The sequence below is a fragment of the Tetrao urogallus genome (assembly GCF_951394365.1).
Source record: "Tetrao urogallus genome assembly, chromosome: 11".
Classification (NCBI taxonomy): Eukaryota; Metazoa; Chordata; class Aves; order Galliformes; family Phasianidae; genus Tetrao; species Tetrao urogallus.
In genome coordinates, this window is record NC_136824.1 from 2,666,309 (window position 1) to 2,693,595 (window position 27,287).

At 44.8% G+C, this 27,287-nt stretch overlaps 2 protein-coding genes across 2 annotated transcripts; both read right to left on the reverse strand.

The window, feature by feature from the left end:
- Positions 1-3,725: 3,725 nt before the first annotated feature.
- On the reverse strand, positions 3,726-6,964 carry PDCD7 (programmed cell death 7; the record flags this gene model as incomplete). The annotated part of the gene is made up of 5 exons (XM_079540695.1): positions 3,726-3,843; positions 4,091-4,178; positions 4,604-4,840; positions 5,157-5,295; positions 6,233-6,964. 5 exons carry the CDS (start codon positions 6,962-6,964, stop codon positions 3,726-3,728), a joined length of 1,314 nt encoding a protein of 437 aa, XP_079396821.1.
- Positions 6,965-9,232: 2,268 nt separating this feature from the next.
- On the reverse strand, positions 9,233-26,887 carry CLPX (caseinolytic mitochondrial matrix peptidase chaperone subunit X; the record flags this gene model as incomplete). Its single annotated transcript, XM_079541033.1, has 13 exons — positions 9,233-9,323; positions 10,337-10,443; positions 10,663-10,755; positions 11,644-11,943; positions 12,650-12,814; positions 13,321-13,409; positions 13,752-13,916; positions 14,588-14,764; positions 16,783-16,942; positions 17,721-17,875; positions 21,746-21,863; positions 23,245-23,405; positions 26,818-26,887. The coding sequence occupies 13 exons, from the start codon at positions 26,885-26,887 to the stop codon at positions 9,233-9,235; spliced, it is 1,851 nt and encodes a 616-aa protein (XP_079397159.1).
- Between the last annotated feature and the right edge of the window lie 400 nt (positions 26,888-27,287).

Sequence of the window (27,287 nt, forward strand, 5' to 3'; positions counted from 1 at the left end):
TGTCCCTGCCTGATTGCTCACTGCCTAAAGAAGGGATGAAAAAAAAAAAAAGTAACAGGAAAGATTGGCAGCTGCACAGGAGTGATGCTGTAACCGCAGCAAATTTGGGTGGAAGGAGAGAAAAATAAGCTATTTTTGCCATCTTTTGAGAGAGGTAAGCCCTGCTGCGTGCAACGTCCAGATTTGTAAAGTGTTAATTACTAGAAAGCAGGAAAATTTGTAAGAACTAATCACTGCCATTCAGAGCTTGAGTCAACACAGCCCAACCAAGATTACGACCTTCAGCAGGGATCTTCAGCACTTTCTTCCTCCATTTCCACCCCTGCTGACACCTCTGTGCATAACCCCATTGCTTTCCTCCCCTTGCTCCCACTCAGCAGGCCCGCCCTCTGCCACGCTCCCCTTTTCCCCCAGCTAAATGCAGAGCTACAGAACCACCTGAGCTTTATTCCTATTCTCTACTCGGGTTCTTTTTTGCTGAGGTTCACAGTGGTGCACAGTGCAGCGTTTGAGGGATGTTGAATGAACCATTTGAAAAAGGTGAACCAGCTCATTTTAAGCACAGTGATGTTTCTTAGAGTAGGAATAGCAGGGAGAGAAAGAATTCAAATGAACAGAATGGAAAATATTACTGCCATCACGTAGCCATGAGTTCTGTACTAATGACTCAGTTTAGTGAAAAATAAGCCACAACTTGCTGCATTAAGTCCCGAGTCCCCACATCCCAGTGATGACAACATGCAGAATAGTTTCCTTTGTTGACTGGCAAAGTCTGATGGCAAGTCTTCCTCTGACTTCTGGAATCTGCAACTGGTGCCTGCTTGTCCCAAGGCAACGCTTGCCAGCCACGCTCACTGTGCAATATGTAGTTTATGGGACATCTGTATACACAAAAGTGCTTTTACCACTTTTTTTTCCCCCTCTGAGAAAAGCATGGCTTCTATAGCAATAGATAAACACTCCACAAAGCAAAAATAAGCAGCAGAATGTATACGGGCCTGTGAACGCAGCATGAAAATAAAGGTCTACAACAGGAAACATCTGAGAAAGGCAGCTCCTCACCTTGGGAAAGGAACACAACCAACCACCTGTAGCCTGCAAATGAAGAGTGACACGCAGCTGGGCTCAGCAGCACCCACCCCAGGCTGACACCAGGATCCTTAATCCATCTGCAGCCCTGGACCAGCTCTGCCCCACACACACAGCCACTGACACACAGCGTGCAACGTGCCAGGGCCATCTGCTGCCTGGCTGAGAGTGCTTACCATCCACGTGAGTGCCAACAAAGAACAGCACAACGTCAGCAGAGCTGCCTTGTCCCCATTTTCTCCATCTCCTTAACATCCCCACGCAGCCCCCGCCTGCAAGGCACAGCCCCTTCCTGCAGGAATTCACCTCCCAGCAGCTGTGTGCACCCAGCGGTGCCAGCAGGGTGTATTTTGTGCCCACAACAGTTCCCAAAGACCCAGGCTTGTTTGCAAAAAGCTGTGACACCCCTGGGTGCCCTGCATAAACACAGCCCAGGGAAAAGCCCTTGTAACCAACTCCATCTCCTTTCACCACGAGGTTCCCATCTGGCTGACCAAAGGACACCTGCTGATTCACCTTCTCAGATTTCAGCAATTTCATTGCTTCTCACAGCATCCATCCAGACAGCAGTAAGAAATCCCTTGCTATACTCAAATCTGAATCTTAGGACTGAATCTGAATACACGTGGCTCTTGTTTTTACGAATCAATACTCAAACACACTCATTTTGTGTCTGAGATTTCAAACATTCCTCTTCCTTCAATTGTGACTTCATCCTTTCTCACTCAAAACATAAAACATTTTAAAGCAGACATCATTAGAAAAGTGCAAATAAACCACACCAAGCTCGTGAGATTGAAATATGCCTGCATGTACACCATATGCACCAGCAGTTGCAATTCTTATCAATAATACCAAGTTATCCTTACCGTTAGATGAAACCAAGTAGCTCCTCTCACATGGCAGGGAGAGCAGTTGCTTTTATACCACCTCCTCATCCACTGCTTAAATCTTTAAATCCATGCATCTGACAAGCATCTGACTTTGACAATATCAAGATTATAGTAGCTTAAGTGGTTAGCCTGCCTCAGCAGAGACACTGATGGGATAAGGAGCCTAGCTGCTGGAGCAGAGCATCCTTTGGCCATTTATCTTATTAGATGCAAAGTGTTGATTCTGAAATAGCTTTCATGCTATTTTGCCAGGAAAAACTCCCAGGATGTGACCTACCTATAAAGACTTGGAATGACACGGAGCTAAAAGATACAGCAGGGAAGGGGGGGACGTATGGACACACACATCAGAACTCTTTGGAGGACTTTGGTGAACTGTATTTTGTGGTGCTATGGCTTGGAGCAAGAACTGCCAACTTCTGCACCCAAACTCCAGCTCTATCATAGATTACTGCTTAGTATGCTCTTACTAACAGAAATCAACAGGAGCCTTCAGCCAAGGAACCACTGACATAAGCCCAGCGTTAAGGGCTGAATTTATCAGCTGCGAGTAGGCAATCATGTGCTGCCTCCTCCAGGAATTACACCATGGTGATGCTAAGAGATAAGGAATGGGAAAGATCACATCTATTCCCACGCCTTCGGGCTAAGTGAGAACATGACTGCAGCTCTGGAAAGAAGCCAAGGCAACCTGCGTAGACAAGCAAAGCCCCAAAACCATATGGGGCCATCGCTGCTTTAAGCAAATAGTCCTGAGGAAGGGGGGATTTGAAGCCATAAGCCTCTGTCATCTTGTAGGAGGGAGCAGTTCCTGCACACAAACCTTTTGCTGACAGCTCTCCCAATAGCTCGGGTCACACTGATGTCAAGCATTAGAACAAATCCGTTGGAGCAAAAATGTTTCAAAAACAATCCCATTTTCTCTGCTTATTCTGTGCAGAAACAAACTTACTAAACAGAGCTGCACTTCTAACCAAATGCTATATAAACAATCTGTTCCTGCAGGAAAATAGCTTTGAAGGCAGAAACAATTGAAGTAGGTTAAACTTCAGGTTTTATTACCTTTTTCCTCAGCAGGCTTATTTGTCAGATTTATAGATATTCACAAGGCTGGCCGACCTCTTTCAACACAACAGGGAATTTTTTCCATGCTGTGGTACCCGTTTTAGTCCAGCAAAGCAAAATGTCAGCAGCTGCTTTAATCAAGCTCCCAAATCGATGTCTTGTTTGTACTTAGAATTTGTTTAAAAACGTAATAGCTCGTTTCTATGCACAAAAACACAGAAACTATTTTGAAAGCAATGCCTGACGTGCTTCATTTGAGAAGAAAAACACATCCAGTAATGAGCTCTTTAAAAAAAAAAAACAACAAAATTCTGGAGATTTCAACATCTTGATTTCAGCTTGTAAAGTCACTAAGAATAGTTCACGAATCCTGGCACCAATCACCTTGTCAGCAGCATTACTTTATTGAGATTGTGACTCGTTAATAAAAACACACAGCAGCACTGTAATTCTGTGCCACGAAAGGGCTGACAGCTTTGCAGTCACTCAGGTATCACCTCGCAGAGTTAGAAAGCAAAGCCATCCCTTACAGTTCTCTTCAAGGCATTCCAGACCCTGGCTGCAGGCTTCCTGAGCACAGACAGGAGCCAGGCGCCACCTCCTCGCTGGATCCTCTCACACTGACACCACCAATGACAACCAAACACTCCTCCAGTGCAAAAACAATTTATTTCTGAGTTATCTGACAGCAGTGGCCCAAGTGTCATTCGTGGGGAGAGTCGGAAGAACCCATCCAGGAGGGATGCAGCTTCCTTCAGGGTGATCAGCGGGCACCAGGTACTGATCCCATTCGTGCCTTCAATACAGAAAGGTGTTTGAGAGGACATCCAGCACAAGAGAGCCTCAGCAGGAGGATTACATGCACACATACACATTTCTTCACACCAATCAATAGACAAAACTCTAAACCATGCTCTGTATTTAACTGACAAAGAAGAAACTCAAAGAATTCATCACATAGCCATGCATGGAAGCGAATGAACTATATTTTGCAACCTCAACAAAAATGCTTGACACCTCAGACACCAACACAAAGCTTTTACCTGATCTGGATTAGAGCTGCTACAGAAAGCTCAGCTTGTAAGTAATATTCCCTGAAAGGCTGCAGCAGATCAGCAAGAGGAAATTCATCTGTTAAAACATAGAAATTGTTCAATAAACCAGAGAGACCTTTGATGCCACTGTCAGAGAAGTTCCAAGTTTGCTGACTGGTTTGCTGCTCCCCGGCTTAACTTGAAATCCTTACCTATTATTTACGTGTTTTGCACATCAGCTCACCCTCACCAAAGCTGTCAGAGCAAAGCTCAGACTAGCAAAACTTTTTCCTGTCTCCATCCTCTGCACCAAGGGAACATATGGACAGTGAATTGTTCCCCATTACACAGACTGCACTAACCAAACCATCAGAATAAAGCACCTGCTGCATGCTGGAAGTCTTCAATCCATTCAGTTTATTCCCACTTCAGCTTAACCTACAATCTTTTTTGTGCCTTTATTTTAAAGCCAATGCCTAAGAGCTGAAAGCAGAATATAGAGTGAGGTCTGACAGGATTTACCTGGATCCCCAAACAGCTTGGAATCAATGTCACGTTTCTGCTGTAGAAGCTTTTCTCTTTCCTTCTTCTGTTTCTTTTCCATTTCTCTCTTCCTTTCCTCCTCCTGTTCTCCTTCCAACATCACTCTCAATGCTCTCTCCTCAGCTTCATACAGCTCTGTGCGATTTTTGAGCAATGCTCTGAGACTTTCCACCTGATTTTCAAAGGCTTCATCTGCTGAGGGAGGTGGACAAACACCTAAAGAGAAGGAGAATTAACATAATGTTTCCAAATTCAGAAGGAGCTCTGTTATGAGACTTAAAAGCAGAGCTGGCAAAGTCTCAGAGAAATATAAGCTAACAATTATCTCAACAGAAGGTTTTTTTCTGGTATGGAAGTTTAGAAACATAGGAACACAGTCACTGTATCCAATTTGCTGCTCAGGATTTTATAGCTATTCTTGCAGAACAACATAACGACAAGAACTAACAAAGAAACAGCTTCTTCAAAGTGCACCTCCTGTTATTTCCTGCGCACACCATTAGAAAAGTTTGGAAAAATTCTCCTAATTAACCTTTCCTGGCAGCAGCCTCTTTCCTCAGTTTCCGAAGCTTTTCTAAGGAGCCCAGGATGTCCACCATTCTCTTTGTGTCTGCCTGCTTCTTCCTGACTTCAGATAAGACACTGTCTGCAGCAGCCTTAAGCTCACGCTCCTGCAAAGGAAAGAAAAGCAACAGGATGCATGGATTATCCCCCCCAGACCAGAATGAAAAGGTGCTGTCAAACAAACACAGCTTCCTAGTTACAGCGCCGCAGCAGGTGAGTCAACCAGCTGACCTTCTGGGAGAAAAAAAACCTCAACAATGAAATTTCAGGGAAAAAAGAATGGTGAGCCACACACAAATTTGGGCCAGAACAGCTGCATACATAAAGCCTTTAACCTCAGGAAGTCAGTAAAAATGTACAGTGAATATAAACCATGCAGACTTCACAGCTGTTACGGACCGTTAGCATGCCAGTCTGGATACAACGCCTTGCACATCAGCTCTGTGCCACCCCAGCAACAGGCCCAGCAACCAACAGAGGTGAATTTTTGGCAGCCAGTGCAGTGCCAACACCACTTCCCACCGAGCTTAATTTGGGTGGGTTTTTGTTGTTTTTTTTTTTTGCTCTGGAGCCACCCCCACTGCCCACGTCCCTCAGTGCCACAATGAGTGCCCCCACCACGCCTGGGCAGTTTGTGCTGGTGCAACGTTACTCTTTCTGATTAGAAATTTCTCCTAACATCCAGCCAGACCCTCCCTGGCACAACTCGAGGCCATCACCTCCCGCCCCATCGCTGTTAACGGGAGCAGAGGCCGACCCCAGCTCTGCACAACCTCCTCTCAGGGCTGGTGGAGGGCAGTCAGGGGCCCCCGAGCTCCTCTTCTCTGACCGCCCCACGCCTGTTCCCTCGGCTGCTGCCCGCAGGACCGCGCTCCAAGGGCCTCCACGTCCTTCTCATCGCGAGGGGCCCAACGCTGCACGCAGCCGGGGAATCCACGAGCACGGAGACCCACAACGCGGCCGCGCGCCGCTCCCTCGGAGCCCGTGAGCAGAGCCGCCCCGGCCACAGGCACAGAGCAGCGGGCCGAGGCCGCTCTTCCGTACCCGGTTCTTCTCCTCCACCTCCTGGATGCGCCCCGCCCTCCATCGGTCGATCTCAGCCTCCCGCTCTGCGGCGCGGGCCGCCTCCTCCTCCTGGGCCGCTCGGGCCTCCCGCTTCCTTCTCTGCAGCCGCTCCCTCCTCTTCCTCGCCTTCTCGGCCTTCCGGCCCAGTTCCCGCAGGTAGCCGGGCTCCCTCAGCGGCCGCACCGTCTCCCTCAGCTCCTCCAGCAGCTCCTCGGCCTCGGCCCGCTCTCGCTCCCAGCCCTCCTCTCGGCCCTCGGCCTCGCGGCGCCGCAGGGCCCGGCACAGCGCCACCAGGCGGCTCACGGTCCCCAGCGCCCGCACCGCCAGCCGCCGCCCGAGCTCGAGGCCGGCGCCGCGGGGAGGCGGCGGGGGCTCCGCCGGGGGGCCGCGCCGGGCGAGGAACTGCGCCAACCAGTGCTCGTCGCGCTGCCGCTGCGCAGCGTCCTCGTCCTCCGGGTCCCGCGGGGGCGGCGGCCGCTCGGCCGAGGGCCACGGGGGGAAGAGCGGCGGGGCGGCGGGGCCGCGGAAAAAGGGACCGGGCTCGGAGGAAGGAGGCGGGAGGAAGGGAGGGAGAGGCGGGCGGGCGGCGGGGACGGGGAAGGGAGCGGGGGGCGGCGGGAACGGACCCGGTGCCTGAGGAGGGAAGGCGCGGAACGGCGGCGGCGGCGCGAAGCGGCCCAGGAACGGCGGCGGCGGAGGAGGCTGCGCCATCTCGGAGGCGCGGCGGCGTCTGCGACGGCGCCCCCAGGCGGCCGGGAGGAACGGGCCTGGCGGGCGGTGACGGCGCTCTGGGGGCGGGGCCTGAGGGGAAGAGCGGCCCGAGCGGCTGGGGGCGGGCGGGGAAGAGACGGGGTGACGTTGAAGCGGGCGGCGTGACTGAAGGGGAAGGCTGCTGCTTTGCTTAGAGCTGCAGCATCACCTGCACCGCTCGGATCCCCCGCCCAGCCATCAGCGCGCCCCCACCGCGCCCGCAGGTCCCCTCCAGGCACAGCCGCCCCTACCGCCCGGGCGGCCCGTGCCCGTGCCTCACCTGCTATCCAACCTGAGCCTCCCCCGGCACAATTTCAGGGCATTAGCTCTCACTCTAATTTATTAAAACCGAGTTAAAAGAGCCTCATCACCATCACTGAGCTCCTCCGGTGTCCATCCGTGACTGAACAGAACTGAATTCCGATCCCAGGCTAAGCAGCAGCTCTGGCCGCGGAGCAGCAGGGATGACACGGCTCCAGCTCCCAGTATTCATTGGTTTTATTCAAACTCCAGCAGTGAGGTACAAACTGCAGTTACACAGCATTTGTTTCCTTAAAAACAGTTCTTGATTACATAATTGCAAATAATCCCAAACAACTTCCAAAACTAAGTTGTTTAACAGTTCTGCCTAGAATGGTGGTTATTCTTTTCAATCCATTTAAAAAACAATCTGATTAAAGAGCTCTGAGTTAAAAGCGAATCTATTTCTCACTCTACAAAAAGGAAAATGAGGACACGTTACAGCTCACCACAGATTCCCATCTGAGGCGACGAAGCTTCTCTAGAAACACTCCCAATTCTAAAAGCAGCTTTTTCCAAACCACGGATGGGCGACTGAACAGAAAAAGGTGGAATCCTAATGCAGTACCTGATGCATCTGGCTCACGCTGCTTCCTATGGAAGAACACAACCATTACGTGACTGTCACTTCAAATTTACATGACAAAAATGAACAAAAAAACGAGGGCCAAGCACCCACAGAACCCTTCCCTACATAAAACACCTACAGGGTGGAAAAGAATGAGACAAGTTTTCTGTAAAAAGCATGAGTTAAATCTTCAGGAGAAGGGCTCAGGAAAACCTCAATCCATCACTGAAGGACAAAACCGAGTTGTAAGCAACAATTTTAATTCCTGAAACAGACTGAAAACGTACAGGTCCAACTGGGTTTTTACAAATGCTTTCCTAAGGGATTGAATTCATTTGGATGTAGAACAGGAGGACTGCTTTGCTGTGAGCCTAAAAACCAAAGACAAAAGCACAAGATGCAATACTATAGCATTTGAGCGCATAACTTAAAAAGCACTGCCGTGTGAACACTCACTACTGATTACATCAAAAATATTATACACTTACTCTTTGTCTCTTAACATCATAAGATAGGTTGGGCAAATACCTGGCACCAAAAAATTGATGCATGATAGTTCCAATACGTTAAACAAAATGTACTATATTAGAACATTAATATTTAAAAATTTATGCCAACTTGTCATCCAAACTCTGGCAGCTTAGCACTCCCTCAATTTCATTTACCCTTCTGGAAAAGTGAGCAAATTATTGTCTTCACCTTCATCCGCAGCATTTAAGGTGACCGAAACTTTCTCCCGATGGAGAGGTGAACAACAGGATGTATTCAGTATCCAATTTAACTAACAAGCCAGTGGTACATTTTTAGCAGTATCTCCCAGCACTGTCTGCAGTGCCCCCAAGCTTTTCAGAGTCCTGGTGCAAGGGCTTCCCTTCCAGCCCATGTAACAAGTCACTCCAGCACCGCTGGCTCCCAACACCAGCAGAAGTCTAACACTGCATACCCCCACGTGAGTTGTACGAGGAGCTGATCATTTGTTCACCCTCTGCTAATTATTAAACTTGTTTTCCCATTTGTAGAGTAGCATTACTGTAAAATCTACCTATCGGCAGCACCTGCATTGCTGTTTACTTTTTAGAAAGAGCAATCCAGGTGTTGCTGTATTTGCTATGTTTTAATTGAACAAGTGTAGTATACAATTTATATTTGAACATTATGCCATTCAAGTCCACACAATGTCCATCGAATAAATCAATGTGATGTTACAGTAAAAGACATGATCTGATTTATCTGGTAAGGTTCCTCATCACGTATCGTATCCGAGACAGATCCAATGCTGTTAGTATCAGAATGTGAAGCCAGAGGCAAATCCTAAGGAAATAACCAAGTGCGCTTTTTGCAGGAGAGCATTCTGACAGGATTTAATGGTGAGCAGCATCTGCTTGTCGAGGCCAGCCGTCTTCCTCAACTCCAGAGTCATATTCTTCTTCAGATGAATCTTTAGTGGGAGCCCTATAATTAAAACGAACGGATCAGATACTCTGTAATTGGAGGAGAAAAAGATGGAGACAGTTTCTGTATCTTGTGGGCAATTTGCTACCTGCAAAGCGCCCTGATGAAAGCTGTTCAGATCTCCATCTGTTTAATGACCTTTTGATCTGAAAGTGGTGCTATGCAGATTTAAACTAGGCAAGCTCGTTACTGAACACCAATCCCAAGGCTCATGAATTCAGTTAAGTCATTTGATTTCATCAGTAAATGTTAAGTTTTCAGCAGACATGAGCACTGCAAAGCAAGCCATAATAACCCTTCCCTTGGGAAATTATGTGCATACAGACAAATGCAGAGCATGCACCTCAGTGCACAAAGTCCAAGTGGACCAAGCTCAAGTTCCTAAATATCATTCCTCTGTTTATTTTAACCTGACTCATCCCCCTCAACTCCACTGCTTGGCCATTAGAACTATTACTTTTTAAACCTATATTTGTCCAGTGCTTTCAGTACTCCAGCACAATATAATCTGTATGACTGTCATTATTTTAATGAGCTCAGCCAATCAACAGATTTTATTTTATTTATTATTATTATATATTTTTTTAAACACTCTACTCCTCCAAGCACAGTGGAGGAAAAAACTTGCTGCAGCCCATAGCTTGCATTAGAAGTACCTCGGAGTGGTAGAAGTTACAAGGAGGAAAAATTCTGCTTCAGAATCTTGCCTACATTTAGAACTTCAGGTTTTTTACTGTTATCTTATGATGCTGATTGGTTCTTTTATTTCTCCAGGTACACACACACGAAAAGAAACTTCAAACAAGGTTTATTTTTTAGCTTCTTTTTAAAAACTAAAGCAATACAAACCCAAAGTTTCTAGGACAGAATAGGCACTAAGACAACTGTGTACAATACACAGATACTGGATTCTTTTTAGGTTGTGTGCATGGTTCTGTGCTTATGCACTTGTCCCTAGGACAAACATCAGACCATTTGCCTGTTACTCATCTGACACTTCATTATGGCTTTACCTAACGTATCCTGGCTCTTTTTTGCCTTCCACAACATCTTTGTCAACTTCCACGCATACAATGTCAGAATTGGGCACTTCAAACATGGGCTCCAGCAACAGCTTTTCCTACAAGAACACAAAGAGAAGAAATATTTAGGTATGGTGTCTTCTACAGAGAAAAAATACATACAGCTAGTAAGTGATTGTCAGAGCTAGAGGTCTTCTTGGAAGAAATCCGAATGCACACGTTTACAAGCAAGGTGTTGATTGCAAATTGCCACGATGAGGGCCACAGAACCGATATGAGAAGGTTCACTTACACAAGATGAGACTTGATTTACTCACCATTATAGATCGCAGACCTCTTGCGCCAGTTTTCCTCTCCAGGGCCAGTCTGGCTATAGCCTTCAATGCATCTTCAGTTACATTCAATTCACACTGCACACAAAGAGAGCAATTTCAGTTAACGTTTCATTTATAATTCAACAGCACTTCAAGTGTAACAGTGCAAGTATTTGTCTTTCACTTGTTGCAGACCAAAAGGGTTAACATTTAAACTACATAAAACTTCTGCTACATTTCTGTTACACCTCAAGTTACCACTGGTGACCATCCCTTTACATACAACTTCTACAAGTGCTGAAGGGACAGAAAGACAAGAACAGTAATTACAGACAACTACTGAATTCACTCTTCAGTTACTCGTGCTCTGCAGATCTCCAAAGCACTTCACACACTGCAAATAGCATTCAAAGAAAAGGCTTGGAGAGTAAGGAAGAATGAAGAACTGATGATCAGAATACAAAGGCCTCCTCACCCCCTAGCCTTAAATCACTGAAGACAAGGCCCTTTCCAACAATTTGAATCAGGAGTTGAAAAAAAATATTATGCATATATCTGGGCACTTCCACTCAGTGAAAAACTTCCCTTCAAAGTGAAAGCTGCCCATTCTTCCTTTTTTTTATTTTTTGAATGGAAAGGAAAGGTGTTTTAAAGAACAAGCATTAACCGAACAAGCTGGACACACAGCCTTGAAATGACAGCAATTAGGTAAAGAGAAGACCACACTACTTCATTCTTTTGTGCGTTGTAAAAAAAGAGCATCAAATTCTTGTCCAATGTTTTGTAAGCAATGTCCTCACAGAACACTGGCCTAAACAAGCAATCTGCAAGTTTTTAGAGCTTACCTGTCTCAGTCTGCTATTTCTTTCCCTACAAAGCTAGTAAGTACGTCAAGTCACTTTCCTCAGCCACAAAAGACCATTGAAAAGCTGTCATAACATTATTTGTACACAAGACCATTGAAAAGCTGTCACAAGGTCCAACCTTATCCATGCTGAATAATGCCTGGTACTGGGGAACCACAGCGTTCCGCGGCTCCGTGAGAATCCGTACGAGGGTTTTCTCATCCAGGCTGTGCAGAGGAACCACGACAGGCAAACGCCCCACGAACTCAGGAATCATTCCAAACTCTATGAGATCTCTGGCCTCCACGTGACGCAGCAAGCGATCCTTTTCTTCAATATCTTCATGTGTGTTGGACTCTCCACTTATATTAGCGAGATCAGCTGCTGCTGCAGCCCTTCTGCCTTTTCCCATGTTAGACGGTGTACCGAATCCTAAATACTGCAAAAAAGGAAAAACAACAACCTGAAGTGCCTATGAAACTATTTCAGTTTCTTTATGCAACTAAATCATGTTCCAGCTCCATAAAGAAAAGGAATAATTACATCATTACACGTTACTTTAAGCTGAATGAATTACTGTTAGTGAAATTAAAGCCCTGGCACACAGTCAGCTCCTTATAATACTTGATTGCCACTGCAAGGCATTAAGATGCTTGACTGAATAAGAGTAGGTTTTTCTTTAATAAAAGAAAAGTGACACATCTTAAGACATTTCCACACCTCTACTGATATGCAAATGTTTTCTCAGCTTCATACTTGGCACACTCCCAATGAAAGAAATCCTGTTATCACTCCTAGAACAATGCGTGTCTTGTTCTGTTTTTAAAGAAACACAGGGTATTGCAACAGATGAAGAACTGCACCAGCAAGTGTTCTATCAACAGCTTAACCTCTTTCTTATTGCAAATGCTAAAAAATTCCCTGTAGAAACAGAGACTACTGCAAGCTCCTTAAGCCTACTAACAATAGGCTTGCTCTTTGCTACCTTTCTTAAGCCTCCCTGACCTGAGGTAACAGATGGAAAACTGCTGCTCTAGGCACAAACTTACAAGATTTACAAGTATAGCGAGACCTTCAGGAGCCAGTGCTGTGAGTGGTACTCAGGATAACAACTTCTCAGTTCAAATACAGCCTGCTGTACTCACTTTTTCATTTTTCCTCCTGCTGATAATTCTGTCCAGGCCATTAAACGCACCAGAAGCTACAAAGAGGATGTTTGTTGTGTCAACCTGCACCGTTTCTCCACGTAGTTTACGAGAATTCTTCTCTGGAACATTTACTATTGTGCCTTCCAGCAATTTTAACAGACCCTGAGGAGCAAAGAATAAGCAATAAAAAAATTCACACAGCAGCATCACACACAAAGGTGTACCAGATCCCACACTGTGTGTATCTTCACAGGTGTACTCACGTGTTATCATTTCTTATGCTCACATACTATCAGTAAAAGCTTAAAGAAATCAGTTTTCAATGAGAAGCAATCCCACTTACAGACAAAAACCTTTGAATGCCATTCCCATACACCCAGCCAGTGGCACGCAGTAATGAATTGAGGGTTTTGCCAAAAACAAAACGTTCTCCATTACTGCCTCCATTAAGCAACTTCCTATCCGAATGCTGCAAGGGTGCTTTTAAATTAAAAACTTTCCTGCAACGTGGTCCTAAGTTGCTCTGGGGATTTTTTGAGAAAAGAAATTCAAGAGGAAAAGTGAGAGTTTCAGGGGTTAATCATGAAGGAGCTGATCCATGCTGTTCGACACAGCAGACTTGATGAACAGTTTGCTTATAAAGTACAGCCACTGCACTGAGTACGTACTTGTTGAACCCCTTCTCCTCCAACATCCCGTAACTGATGAATGCCAGGAACACTGCCAATCTTATCCACTTCATCCAGAAAAACAATTCCTACAGTTAGAGAAAATGGACTTAAGGAAGATTCTGCTTCTTAAGACAAGCAAAAATTTACACACTGGGAAGAAAGCAATTTAAGTTGGAGTCTGTTCTACTTCTGTATTTCAGATTGCAAAAATGTACGACCAGAATACATAAACAAAGCTAAAACAAGAACTAGAATATATGTTTATAGTTCTCTTCATGTTTATTATTTCTGATTTGAAAGTAGGAAAACTCAGGTACACGCCACAAAAATATAGTTTGCAGAAATACTGATGATCTGCAAGTTCACAGCACCTAAGTAAGGTTAACATAACTTGCTCATGAACTTGAGAAAACATTGTGTAAGTTTACCTTGCTGAGCTTTTTCTACGTTGTAGTTGGCATCTTGCAGCAGTTTTGCAATGACAGATTCAATGTCTTCACCAACATAGCCAGCCTGAGTCAAGGTAGTACAGTCACAGATGGCAAATGGGACGTCCAGGCATTTCGCTAGAGTCTGAGCCAGCAAGGTTTTACCTGGTGAAATAAAACCCGTATGTTATAACTGCAGGTAGTTCTGCAGAGCACACAAAGTCAACTATTTATCAGAGGATTGCCACTACTGTGATTAAACACTGAAAATGTTACCAGTGTATTCACAGATGCTCATACAAGAAAAAGTTCCCAAGTCAGACAGCGTTCACAAGCAAGCTGTAGTTTTGAATAAGGCCAATTCTGTATTGAGGCAGCTTGAAATGCATACTGTACCACAAACAAAGGATCACACAGTACACAAAACAAAATCCACGTACTTGAATAGACTACAGATTAAATCAATCAATAGTCCTTTGCAGACACTCAAAGTGCAGTGCAAAGTTCCACTGCTCCTTCTTTGGAGAGAAACAGAAGTAACACATTATTGAGTGAGTGCTCTCTCAGATAACCTGCAAAACGTTGTGACATCAGCCCACTTCCTAAGAACACACAGCCACCGCTTCATTTAACCACCTGTAACTGATCTGTCCCAGGGGTGAAAGATCACTTGAACTGCATCACAACTTGCCTCCTAGAAAGCAGACAGACTTCAGAGGCGTTTTGTTTCAGCGTAACAAAGTTGCATCTTTTAATCAGCCAATACAAAAAGGCATTAAAATAAAACTTAAAAAGCAAAAAAGAATTAAGACACATAAAATCACACAGCTGTATACCTGATCCAGTTGGTCCAAGCAGCAAAATATTACTTTTTTCAAGTTTTATGTCATCGTTGGGCGAATCCAGTACTTCACCTCCCCGTTTTTCCTGAGGTATCTGCTGGTTCATTTGTTGCTGCATAGATGCTCCCAAAGCGTTGCCATGCGGACTAATCCCAGCAATCTGCAGCAGTTCTGAAGAGAATAATGATAGCACTGTTTGAGCACTGCAAGGCCTATCAGTACCTTCAGTACATAACAGCTTTCTGCCCTGTTCTGCAGATCTACAGATGCAGCCATTTGTGCAGAAATTTAGAGAGGACTGCATAAACTTCAAGCAAATACTAAAAAACACAGCTTTCAGTTATGCTTTTGCTTAAGTGCACATAGGAAGAGAATCTCTAATGGCACAGTATATTACACAGAAACAATTCCTCCTTACACTTTGCTGCTTTCCATACAAAACCAAACAGAGTCAGATCTTAAACACCTCACCCCCCCAAAAAATGCTCAATGTCATCAATTAAATTTAATAACGAAAGGGAAAAGTGAGCAGAATTTTTACCCAGCACTTGTAGTGGTCACTAAATACTATTCTACATGAATATCAAAAGGGTAAATATTGCAGAGGAGGACATGAGGAGAGAGATCACTTACTTGTAAATCTGTACTCATCCTCCCGTCTTCTGATTTCTAATTCTAAGAGAGAGGATGAAAACAGTAGTGAAAATTTATAAAATCTTACAGCTTCTCTACCTCTTGCCCTCTTCTGAATACTTATCACTAATGTGTATCAAGGACTTTAACAAGAAGTCCCCACAAGTTTGCTTTTATTGCCATCAAGTTTAGCCCCAGGTTCAACATGCATGCTTTTAATTAAAGTGACAGCAAGCTATTTATTATGTAAGACATTAACACTGAGACCTCTACATGGATCTTTTTTTGAGAAGCACTTGCAGAAAAATAAAAAGATATATATATATATATATATGCACACACACACACCATAATTCTGCTTGGAAGAGACTTGAAACTCACACGTTTATATCTGAGTGATAGCATGGCAGACGAAACATATTTCAAAGTATTATGAACTGCGAATGTATAAATCACAAACATCCACTGGCAGTTTCTTTGAGTGCACACAAAACTTCCTGCAGAGGATCAGGAACTTTCACATGCCAGGTACAAAACAGTGCTGCTAAGGTTCTCCCCTGCATATTCGAGGTTTCGCTTGTGCTGTTTTTTGTTTTGTTTTTTGAAGTAAACTCAAGAAACAAAGATTTCTTTTCTTAGCATACTATTCATTGCAACGCAGAACAGAACACCTTAAGAAATAAACAACCAAGGTACGCTTTGAATCAGGAACAGCCACTTAATCCTACTTCTAAAAATAATGTAGATCAACACAGCCCCATATTTACTCAGCAGCAGAAGTACTGCCAAGAGGAGCTCAGACTCCACCTGCTAGATATGGAACAATGCTACGGTGACCAACAGGCGCTGCCAACAGCAGCCATCAAGTTTAGGAAGGTAACTATTCATCAAATTCTCTATGCAAAATATTGTCTGTGTGATCTGCGTGGCTGCCTGCAGATTAAGCAGCAATTAGATTAAGATATGCAGTAAAAGAGATTGGAAGTAAAATTTGTAAGCTTACTTTATAAAGGAAAATACCTAATAATGTGTCAGTAAGAAAAACACTAAACATTTAGTAGGGTAGACAACACCTGTGAAATCATGAACCTTCTGGACTGCTATTTAAATAAGTCACAGAAAATTATTTCTGTAAAATCTGAATTTCATTGTATATACTCTTTAATAATTTAAATTACAGAACACTGAGCATCAAGTGAAGCCATCCTTAGGTGAGATTTCGTTAACTCACCAGTGCAGTATTTGCTTATCCCCCTTCATTCTATTTACAGTGAAAGCAGTCAGGTTCATCACTTCTGAGCTTTCATACACCGTTAAGGCAGTAATTTGCTCACATGCAGTGTTTTGAAAATGCTGTGTTTTACCTAAGAATGCAATGTTTGAGTCTATCAACAGCCATTCTGGGAAGCTTTGACATTTCTCTTCCTTTGGGAAACACGTGTAAAATATGTACAGATTGCAGCTCAGCTACTACCATTAGAAGGTCAAAAGTATGAGGCAGGGTTCTGAGATGGTGGATTTTATTTGAACAGAAGAATAGAAAACATCACACAAACCTCTTGGTGTTAGAGAAGTCTGCTTCTCAACTTCAGCTTGCTGTCTCAGGTTAGCTGGGATATTGTTGTAGATCCTCTTGTAATGATTATACACAGCAACTGAGAGCACCTTCTTGGCAAAACACTGACCAACAACGTATTTGTCGAGGTAGTTATAAATCTGAAGAAGTGACTCAGTATTAGTAACAGTTCTAAATAACTGTGCAGAAATTTAGAAGACAGCCTTTACAGGACACTCAAAACTTGACTGCAGTTTTAGGGCTTTTTTTGTGTGCGTTAAGATTTTGACACACATTCTGAGAACTTCCTAATTAAGCACAGCTGAACCCTGCATTTCAGAACAGACCCCACTGCAGTCCACGAGGAAGTGAGAAACACAGTGAGCTCCCAGAATCACAGAGTCACCAGGGTTGGAAAAAACCTACAAGATCATCCAGTCCAACCATCCACCTATCACCAACAGTGCTCCCTCACTATCTAAGGAAACCAAATGATGTAAGATGGGTGCTGCAGTAGACAGGTTGCAGCCACACGCTAACTTGCCGTAATTCTCAACCAAAAAGAAGTCAAACAAAAGGCTTTGCAATTACAGAAAGAAGCTGACAGTGTGGAATGTGAGGCCGTGGCAAGAAATTAAGGATACCATGGCTGGAGAGGATTGAGGTTATCTTAAGGTCACAAGGAGAAAATTAAGGTACTGCATCTCAGTCACAAGACAAAGGCAGAGGAAACCAAGCCCAACTCCTCTTATAGGATCTACTGTTTCTTTATCAGTGCTCTGCCAGGTCACAAAGCTCTCAAAGGTTTAATCTTGAACTCATCATCTTTATTCCTCGTTGCTCTGTCATGGTGAACCGTTACACCCAAAGGAGATTAAGAAGTAAAGTACTGCAGCATGCTGTAGTGCAAAGGAAAGTGGGGTACAATAAGGACCGTACCTTTTTGGGTGGAGGAGGCGGCTTCTGCTGGAATGCCAACTTCACAGCTTCTGCTGCTGACTCGGGCTCCTTAATGATGCTCTTTTTAGTGTCTGCCTCTGACAGTACAACAAAAAAATGGTGACACTTTTCACACTTCACGAAACGGGTGGAAGCTGTGAAAAAAGAGAATCCAAACGGTAAGAAAAATCACTTGCTCATCCCAACAAGAGACAGTCTGGGGACGCAACAGGTGCTCAGGATGCTTTGCAACACCTTCTGCTTATTTTTGCTGTCTGTTCTTACTTTCAAAAGCCAAAAGCCAAACCCTCCTACTGCCAACTTTGTGAATTATTTCCTCAAAGAGCCATGTTATGTGCCAACACTGGCTTCAAGAATTGCACAGCAGAACTTGCACTACTACTTTACTACTTTCAGAAATCCAAGTTGAAATAACCCAAAATAGGCAACAGAAAAAACAAGTTTATAACCTGAAATAGGTCTAACAATGCTGATGTGTTCTGTTAAATACAATAAGACTGGTTTAAACTAGATATGCTAGTGAACTTATTAAATTAAAAGCAAAGTGAATGCAGCAAGACAACCACAGGAAAATCTTCTATGTCTGAACTTCTGAACTCATAAAAAGCTTTCAGAAAATGGCGTGTACAGTCCGTACAGCTGATTCTACCAGCAGCTCCAGCAATACACCAGCTGCTTATTTATAGCTTGTTTTTGCCTTCCAAGGAGCTGGCATCAGCGTTAATATTAAACGCACCTTATAGCTGAGTAAAAAAAGACCAGACTATTTATTAAAACAGCAATTATCACAGCTGTAGTCAAGTTAATAAATACTACAGAGAAAATTCATACAACAGCTGACAAGTTCCTCTGGCAACATTCCAGCTGTCTGTTATCTACCTGATATGAACGCAATCACTGGCACACATTCACCTGTTTTAGCTCTGAGTCAGAGCACAGCAGGAAGATACACTCCCAATGCTCACTCAGAAGAGCCCTTCTCTCCTTTATGTCTGCAGAGCCACAAGGCTGCTGTCCTTCCTTCTGCAATGCTAGCAGCCTGGTTAGCAAGGAGTAACCACAAGAATACTTGTCCCCTTTATAGATCCACAGGAATGGTGGGGGAGAAAAAAGAAAGCGACTGAACAGCAAGATGTAAGAATCCAATGCTCTCTTAAAACATCATCCATTAAAAAAAAAAAGAAAGAAAAAATCATTGTGCAGAATACACTTGCCTCAATTATTCCAAGCAGCAGATAGGAAGGTAAACTAGAGACCTTTCCTATTTTCAGTGAGACTCACAGGGTCAATAGGTACAGAGCAGCTTTGACGTGTGGGAGGCCCCAGATTAATTTGGTAACCGCCCTCAGCTGGCAAAACATAGCAGTGGAGGGCAGCTCCCATTGTCTGCACAGCACTGGGAAACAAGCATTGGTGCGTGCAGTTACAGAAGTTCTAATGGGTGGCAGAAGTTTTGAGCAGTTTTCTAGGGAAATCACGTCCCAGCACTGCTGTTCTCCTAAAAGTGAGCACAAAACTTCAAGCAACTTCTCTGTTCTTAAATACCAGTGTTCTTGTACGCTGCTGGTTGTTTTCGTATGCCATGCTTTATGTGGTGAGTTGGCAAATACACAAGAACACAGGGAAGAGCTTTCAGGTCAAATCATCTTACTGTCATTAAGATATTTGCAAATACTTATTATGTAATAAGAAAACAAGCTGAGTGTTGCTTTTGATTCAGGCAACGTTACCATAGCGTACCAGAGGCTGTGTTTGTACACAGTTTCCAAAGCACACACAAGCTGATCCTGTCAAAGAGAAATGCTGGGTTTCCACAACACACACAGGAAGTCAGAGCAAGAGAATTAATCTCAAAAACACTTGTGGGGCTGAGACCAAGGGCTACCAAACTGCTAAGGTAAAAGGACATGAGGGGAGCTTCTACCCCGTGAACTATGTAGCAGGAAAGTCTTGCTTTTGAGGACGAGAGTTCATGGTGTCAGCTGAAGGCAGCAACAGCAGTGCCTGCTTAAGGCTTCTTGTGCCAACCAGCTTTAAAGCTATTAGATTTCACTCCACCTCTGCAGCTCACATCTTGTTTCACTCGTCGCAAAACTCTTTGTATAGTTTGGCAAACCAAAGGAACTGCTGAGGAAATATGTCAAGCACACAACTCTTGATTTGTTTCATTCTTCCTTAGCAGCTTGTTACTGCAAAAAAATGAAGCGACCGCTAATTCCTTATTTTCCTTTTGGCTCTCAGTACATAATGCTCTGCAGCCTGTAATTCAAACTGGAATTGGTTGAATTCATTAGTTTTGCTAAGCAGTGTTAAAGGCCTATCTGAAAACTTAAAGTTACAATGTATAAGGAGACTTGAAACCCATTCATTTTTTACCATTTTTTTCCCTTTTTCTTTGTTTCTAGTATTTTTAGAAGAATTAGAACTTATCCCTTTTGTTTTCCAACACCTTCACATTCTGTGATTTGGCTGGAAGCAGCGTGATTGAATTAACAGACTAAGCCAGAAAAAGACACACCCAGAGAAAACTTGAGAGAATTATAAAATAAAATTGAAGACAAAGCTTTCAAGCTAACAACTAAGACTCAAGACTGCTGTTCTCAGAATGAGAAGCCCACTCCAGCCCACTATCAGTGCCACGGTGCTCAGTTAGAACTGCTAACAGGCTTTAAAGGCTGTGCAGCCCTGAAGTCTGAGTAGAACACACAAGGATGTAAGAAACAGATACATTCTGCTACCAACAAGCAGGCTTGCTCCTACTTTCTCCCATAATACTACTAGAAATTAATTCTCTTCATAAGAAAGTTTTCAAGCATGTTTAAATATTCCTAGTGCTAATGAAAATAAACCAGGTTACATTTCTGCTGTGTAGGGACGCAGCCATTATTCTACTCCACATCAATGCCTGAATGGTATTTCCAAATTAAAGGACAATACCCAAAGGATTCCATTTCTTGTTACATCAGTTGTGTTGGATTTTTCAGAATGGTTTGTTGTCTGCAGTTTCAAATAAAAATACCCATTATTTATAAACAGCAAAGAAGAAACAAAACAGCTACCAATGATTGATCCTTTTATTTAAGTACACCGCTGCTACACAACGGTCTTGTGATTCATGCTGCCTGATCATTTTAAATGAATAGCATGCTTTATACAAGCAGCAGTGAATAAAAGCACATCTGCTCATTTTCACTGTGATATTAACAACCATTTAACAAGTTAATGCTGCCCTTGTCTGAAGCTTCTTAGTACACAAGACTGGTTAGGATTTGATACTTCCTCCTTGAGCCCCACCAAGTGACAATGAGTGTTTGCTTTCTGACACCTATTTTCTAGACAGGTCTCATTAGTGTTGAAAAAAGGACAAACATCTTTGAGTGCAACAGAACCTGCAGCATAGCTGGCATTACTCTGAATTGTATTTCAAAAGGCTGCTATTCCTGCTGGACATCAGGCATCCCACACACTTTGGGTTTTGTTTGGACTTTCCTGATTCCTGTTTGGAAGTTATTACGTGTTTGATTTTGTCACAAAACCCAACCTAGTAAGCCATCTGTCACGTGCTGATTCCTCTGCTGGATAACCACTCTGGTTTCAGTGCATACAGGATTAGTCCTATTATTTAGTAAGCAGAGGACAGACAGTACTGACATTTACATCTATAAATGGACAGAAAAGAAGTATTAGTAGTTAAAGCAGTACTGTTTACACAGGCATCTCTACGACTCCATAAAATGGAGACAAGCTGTTATAAACGAGCACATTCAAAATCGCAGTCCAAATTCCACTATCATATTCTGCTCCACACCACAGGCAATTACACAAATGCATCAGACAGTACGTGCTTATTCCAACGTGGTCAAACTAAACTGTTTTCCCCCCCCCACACTGTGTAATTAATTGAAGTTCCACACAGACTAAAACGTAACAACCAGGACGGCATCAGATCATTAACCCAACCAGCCCTGCAGCCATCTATGAAGAAGTCACCCATCAGCACTTACACACGAAGGTCTCCACGTGTGTGCACAGGTCTCCGCACTTCGGGCAGCGCAGCTGGTTCCCTCCTTTTCCAGAACTTCCAGAGCTCGACTTCTTACCGCCCCCCTCACCGACAGACTTCTAAAAAGAGATTTCCAGACAATTAGTGCCAAACAGCAGCGCTGCGACACCGGGCATTTGGCTGTGTTTGTGGAATCCAGCCACGTGAATACTGTAACACCTGTGTAATGAAATAACCCCTGTCAGGACTTTTGAAAGGTTTTGATAGCTCAGCAGCACAATAAAAACAACCTGAAGCGTACGAGCACCTGCATTTCCCAGTTGCACCAATTTTGGGTGCTCACAGAAGCATCCCATGTCTGCATTACAACTGCTGGATTGACACTGCAACAATAGCAAGCTATGCTGCGTTAGGAGTGTTTTAACAGCACATTCCAACACAGTTTATGCTAAGCACAGAGAAGAAAACAGTTCATTCTTATAGAGCGTCACGTCACTATCAAAACTGTTTATTCTGAAGGTTCTGGATGCCACATCTCTTCTTGTGTCCTTGGCAGACGTCCCTATGCAGGCAGATGGCTGTAGGGCAGATATGCCTATAAAACAAGCATCTCAGAAACTGTTTGAAAAAAATCCTCTTCTGACCTCTAAGGCAGAATCCTGCTCTTTCTCCGTGTTCTGCTTTCAGTGGTGTTTAACGTTAACTAGTAGCAATTAATTTTAGAGAACACCAAAGATCGCTCCCCTCTTTCAAGACACTTCTGCACTTTTTTAAGCCTTACGTGCCCACTTTTCCTCAGAATCTTTCTCAAGCACAGAATAAGAAGAAAAAAATCTCAGATTTCCTTCTTCGTTGTTCAAGTAAGTTCAATCTGAAGCTTCAGAACACACCTGTGTCACCTGGACAGTCACTCAGATGACGTATCACCATGCTAAGGCAAAAGTTATCGCTCAAACTCTCAAAATCTTATTTGCTGACTAAAGAGCAATTTTATTCTCAGGTAATCATTTATCTGAAGAAGCTGTTTATTAACTATAATTATAGAGAAAGGCCGGGAAGAAAACAGATTAAAATTCACTTCCAAGATTAAAATTTACTTCCAAGAATAAAGCAGGTCTCCTCACAAAGTCGCCTTGTGACAACTGAAACACAACTACCAAACCAGAGCTGAAAAGGAACGTTGAAAACTGTACTTTTGAAAGCCCACGTGGCAGCAGCAGGCTTCTGAAGAACAGTTGTGATCACTACTCTTCCCTGAGCTGCTGAGAACTGTTGTGAATTTATAACATTCTACAGAGACCTCTGAAGTGTCCCCAGGCAAAAAGACTAATAAAACTAGGACAAGCATTACAGAACATTGATACAGTTTGTCTGCTGGTAGATTCACAGTAGAATTTTTCTTTGCTGTCAGCTGCAGCAATTTGAAGAATCATGTCTACTAAAAACATTTAGGAAACACCTTGACCAAAACTACTGAACAGCATAACACACGGAGATTACCTTGCTTCCTTCTCCAGAGCCCTCCTTGCCCGTGCCATCCTTTGAAGCAAAATACGCCGGTGTTTCTGAAAAGCTTCTAAGAGGAATCCGCCTGAGAGAACAAGTTTCAAAAGTCCCAAGTTTCCCCAGAACAGGGATGCGTGTACGGCCACAGGTAATACCTGGAAACAAATGAAAGCACAGAAGGAAAACAGTTCATTTCACCAAGCATTACAGCGTGGTGAAAATCTTGCCAGTATCACAGCAAGATAACAGAACACCTCGTTAGCATCTGACTCAAGCATGCTGGCTGTGACTGTATCTACTCAGTTTCAATGCACTGCCTTATACTTTTATCCAGCTCTTTAGGGAAAAATCAGTAAGATAAAACCAAACCAATGTTTTCCTCAAGCATACTGTGCTCAGAATGCAGTCTTTTACCTACATGTTAAGTACCTAAATTTTGGATCTCAATTGAAAATACCCCAGTTCTGACTCTGACGTCACTGAATCCCAAAGCTGATTTATGTTAAATAAAAGCCACCAACAGCAGAACTCCGAGCAGCCACATTTCAGCAATGCAAAATGAATTCATTTCACCACCTTAAAGTTTACTCCATAAAAAGCTGCCAGATGGCCCAAAAATGACCTGAAAGTAATCCTATGTCCTCTGACGTCAGAGGGCTCAGAGTCCCATCGTGCCACAGGACTGGGAACATCCCGTGTGTGAAAGCAATCCTCAGAACAACCAGCATCCAGCTCCTGTGAAACCATCAGAGTAAAAAAAGAGACCATTGGAACATGCCCTTATTGTGCAGCAGTTACCTAAGAGGAGCGTCAGGGGCCCAGCCCTTGTGCCTGGATTTGGATTTCACTGCGAAGTCATTTCCAGGAATCAGAGGAAACGTCTGACACACACACACAAAAAAAAAGTTGTTGCAGGGGAAACTGAAAAGGCAGCGTTACAGCTGGCACACACTGAGCCTCTGCAGAGAGGCACAATAAATATTAAACAGGGTGCATGCTGTGGACATGGCTTACTGCCAACGAGAAAGAAAACGTACTGAGAAACCAAGCGGCGTGTAAGGTTACACTCCATGCCTGGGTATGGGGTGAATCAACGCGTGTCATCCTTGTGATTGCAACATCTGGGCACAAACAAGGAGCCTGCAATCGTTATCTTCCACCTTCCTTTTATTTAAACCAGCACTTTTTTGACTTGCTTCATGTACTTGACGGGAGCTCTGAATGTTACTGACAGAAGAGCTGTACAGTGACCAGGAGAGTTCAAACCCTGCTGCTCCTGCCTGGTTTTTGCTCTAAGTCAGAATAATGAAAAATCTACAAAAAAGTCACTCAGAAAAAAAAATTGGCAATAGAAGCACAATTCATTTGCTCTGGAAGAAGTAAACATTTCTGGTTTGTTGTTTTAAAACGTATATGATAAATCCATGTGTAAACATAAAAAGAATTAACAGAATTTCAACTTCCCTGCTGAGAGACACTACAGTGTGGAAAAGCACCTTAGCTTGCAACATAGCACAAGCGATACAAACACACAGATTGCTCCACACCAGAAACAAACTGCAAATGCTGGTTCAGTTTCACAAGCAGCTGTGCCCTGCTGAGCAAACCTGCACCCACAGCTTGGAGTGCTGAGTGCACTTGTCACTACCAAACACACTGTGCTGAGTGCCCAATGTGTCACAGATGTTATGCAGCACTTCCCAGTCCTGGGGGGCTTATTCCTCATAAATGGTTTCTTTACTGAGCTTTGTCTTGCTTCCTCTAAAGGGAAAGGAACAGGACATCTTAAAAAAAAACAACCACCACAACAAAAAAGCATCTCTGCTGAGTGAAAAACCAGTATCACAATTCTCCTGCCTACAGAGAATAAAGTCCTAATAAAGAGACTCAAACACTTTACTACCGCTGAGCGCTGTACAGGGACAGAAGGTGGCCAATTTTAATTGAATGACACAGAAGATGTCCTGAAAACATCCTGGGTATGAAATGACATGAGAAGTGCCTGAGCTGATAAGCACCACGTTTCTGCTGTACCGATCAGCACCACCACAGCTGTGTGACTGCACCCAGAGTCTGCTGGGCTGCAGGCAATGGATCCAGGCAGCCATCCACCCTGCAGCAGTGCCTGTGCTGCTGACCCCCTCCCTCCTCCCTCTCACAAAAGCTGGTCAGTCTGTAGGGTACAACATCAAACTGACCGTGCTGCGTGTGCTGAATTCTAAAGGGTACAGATTGGTTAAAGCAGAAGAAAACAAAACCACATTACTGCTCCATCAGCTTCAGGCCCTGGGACGAAGCTTGCCATGTTCAGCCAACCCAGAGATCTGAGTGATTCTTGCTTTATTATCTTTTTCAGACAGAACTTCATTGTGCAATTAAAGACTAAAGGAGGAAGAATGTTATCACAACGACTGTCCTCCATAAGTAAATCCAAAAGCAATTCTAGCCCAGTGCTGGCACCTCCTGCTGAAGGATGCAGGCACTGTAAGGGTGCAGATACATGGCAGCACAGCAGCATTCTCACACACACCAGCAGTCAGGTTTGGGCACTTTCTGTAGCTATAAGAACACGTGTCAAACATAAGAGCTGTGGCAGCAGCAACAGCACCTCTCCATAACTTGCCTAGATCAGCAGGCTGTGACAAAACAGAAGGCTCCTTTACAACTTAATAAACATTGAGAGGTGAGGAACGAAACGCCAACCTTTGGGCCAAACCTCAAGTATTCTGTAAGTGTTTTGTCCCAAATTGTCACAGGGAGACTGACAGATGAGGCCCTGACAACCTCAAGTTTATACCAACTGCCACCACACCCATCAGCGATGCCCCACAAACTGATCTGTCACAACCACCAGAATGTGCCAAGTGAAGACTTTTATAAGCCCCAGGTAAGCAGATGTGCAATATAACTCCATAAACATGTTCCAGCCTTATTTGCTCTTGTACACATCCCTCTGAATTCTGAGTTCTGAGGGGAAAAAACACAAGCTCTGTTTGTTCCTTAGAAAGGCACAGAGAAAAGCAGTAGTTCTGAGTTAAATGTAGAGCACTGCCTGTTTTCAGACTCCTTGTTCCCCCGGATTTGCGTGGCTCTGAAGGCCACGTTCAGCCCTCAGGGCAGATGTCACACACAAAGGCGGGCGCAGAGCTCACGCCGGGGAGCCACGAACGGCCCTCTGTCTTATGAGCCCCAAAGCTCATTGATGAAAAGCGGGGAGGGCTGCGCACAGCAACAAAGGCACAGCACGAGGAGAGAGCCGGACCGGGGCGGAAGGCTGCAGCCCCCTCGCAGGGCTGGCGCGGGCCTCGCGCCGCTCGCCAGCTGGACACGCTTTCCGCCAAGCCAGCACGGAACGACGCCAACGAGAGCCCGCTTCCCGCAGCTCCCCACAGCCCTGAACCTCCTCGAGGAGAACGCTCGGCAGACACGGGGCCGCCCCGGCCCTTATCGCACGGCACCTGCGGCGCTGACAGCGGCCAAAGCGGCGCGGGGAGGAGGGCCGGGCCCCGCGGGGCAGCGCGAAGGAGCCGGGAAGGGCCGAGAGGAGCGGAGGGTCGGGGCGGTTACCTCTCCGCGCAGAGGGCAGCGTGGAGCCCAGCAGGCGCGCGGCCGCGGCACAGCTGTGGCAGGCGGACATGGCGCGGCCGCGGCCCGGCCCGCTCCCCCCGACGAGGCCTTCACTGGCGGCGGAGCTGCGCGCCCCGCCCGCGGCGTAAACACCCCTTCCCCCCGCTCGGCGCCGCCTCGTGACGTCACCGCGCACGCCTCCCCTCCTGCGGACTACCGTTCCCAGCAGGCAGCGCGCGAGGCGCCTCGTCTGAGCTCAGGGGACGGCGGCCGCGCGGGGCCTTCTGGGAGATGTAGTCCTCGTGGGGGGCGAGGGAGCGGTGGGCCGCGCCGCGTTGCATGGTGGGAAGCGTAGTGCGGGCGGTGCGGCTGCGCCCTGCCGCCTCCCGGGATTACGCGGCGGTGTCTGGCAGCTCAGTTTCCCTTCCGCACGTCGATTTTAGGTAATTCCTTACTTCTGATAGCAATTA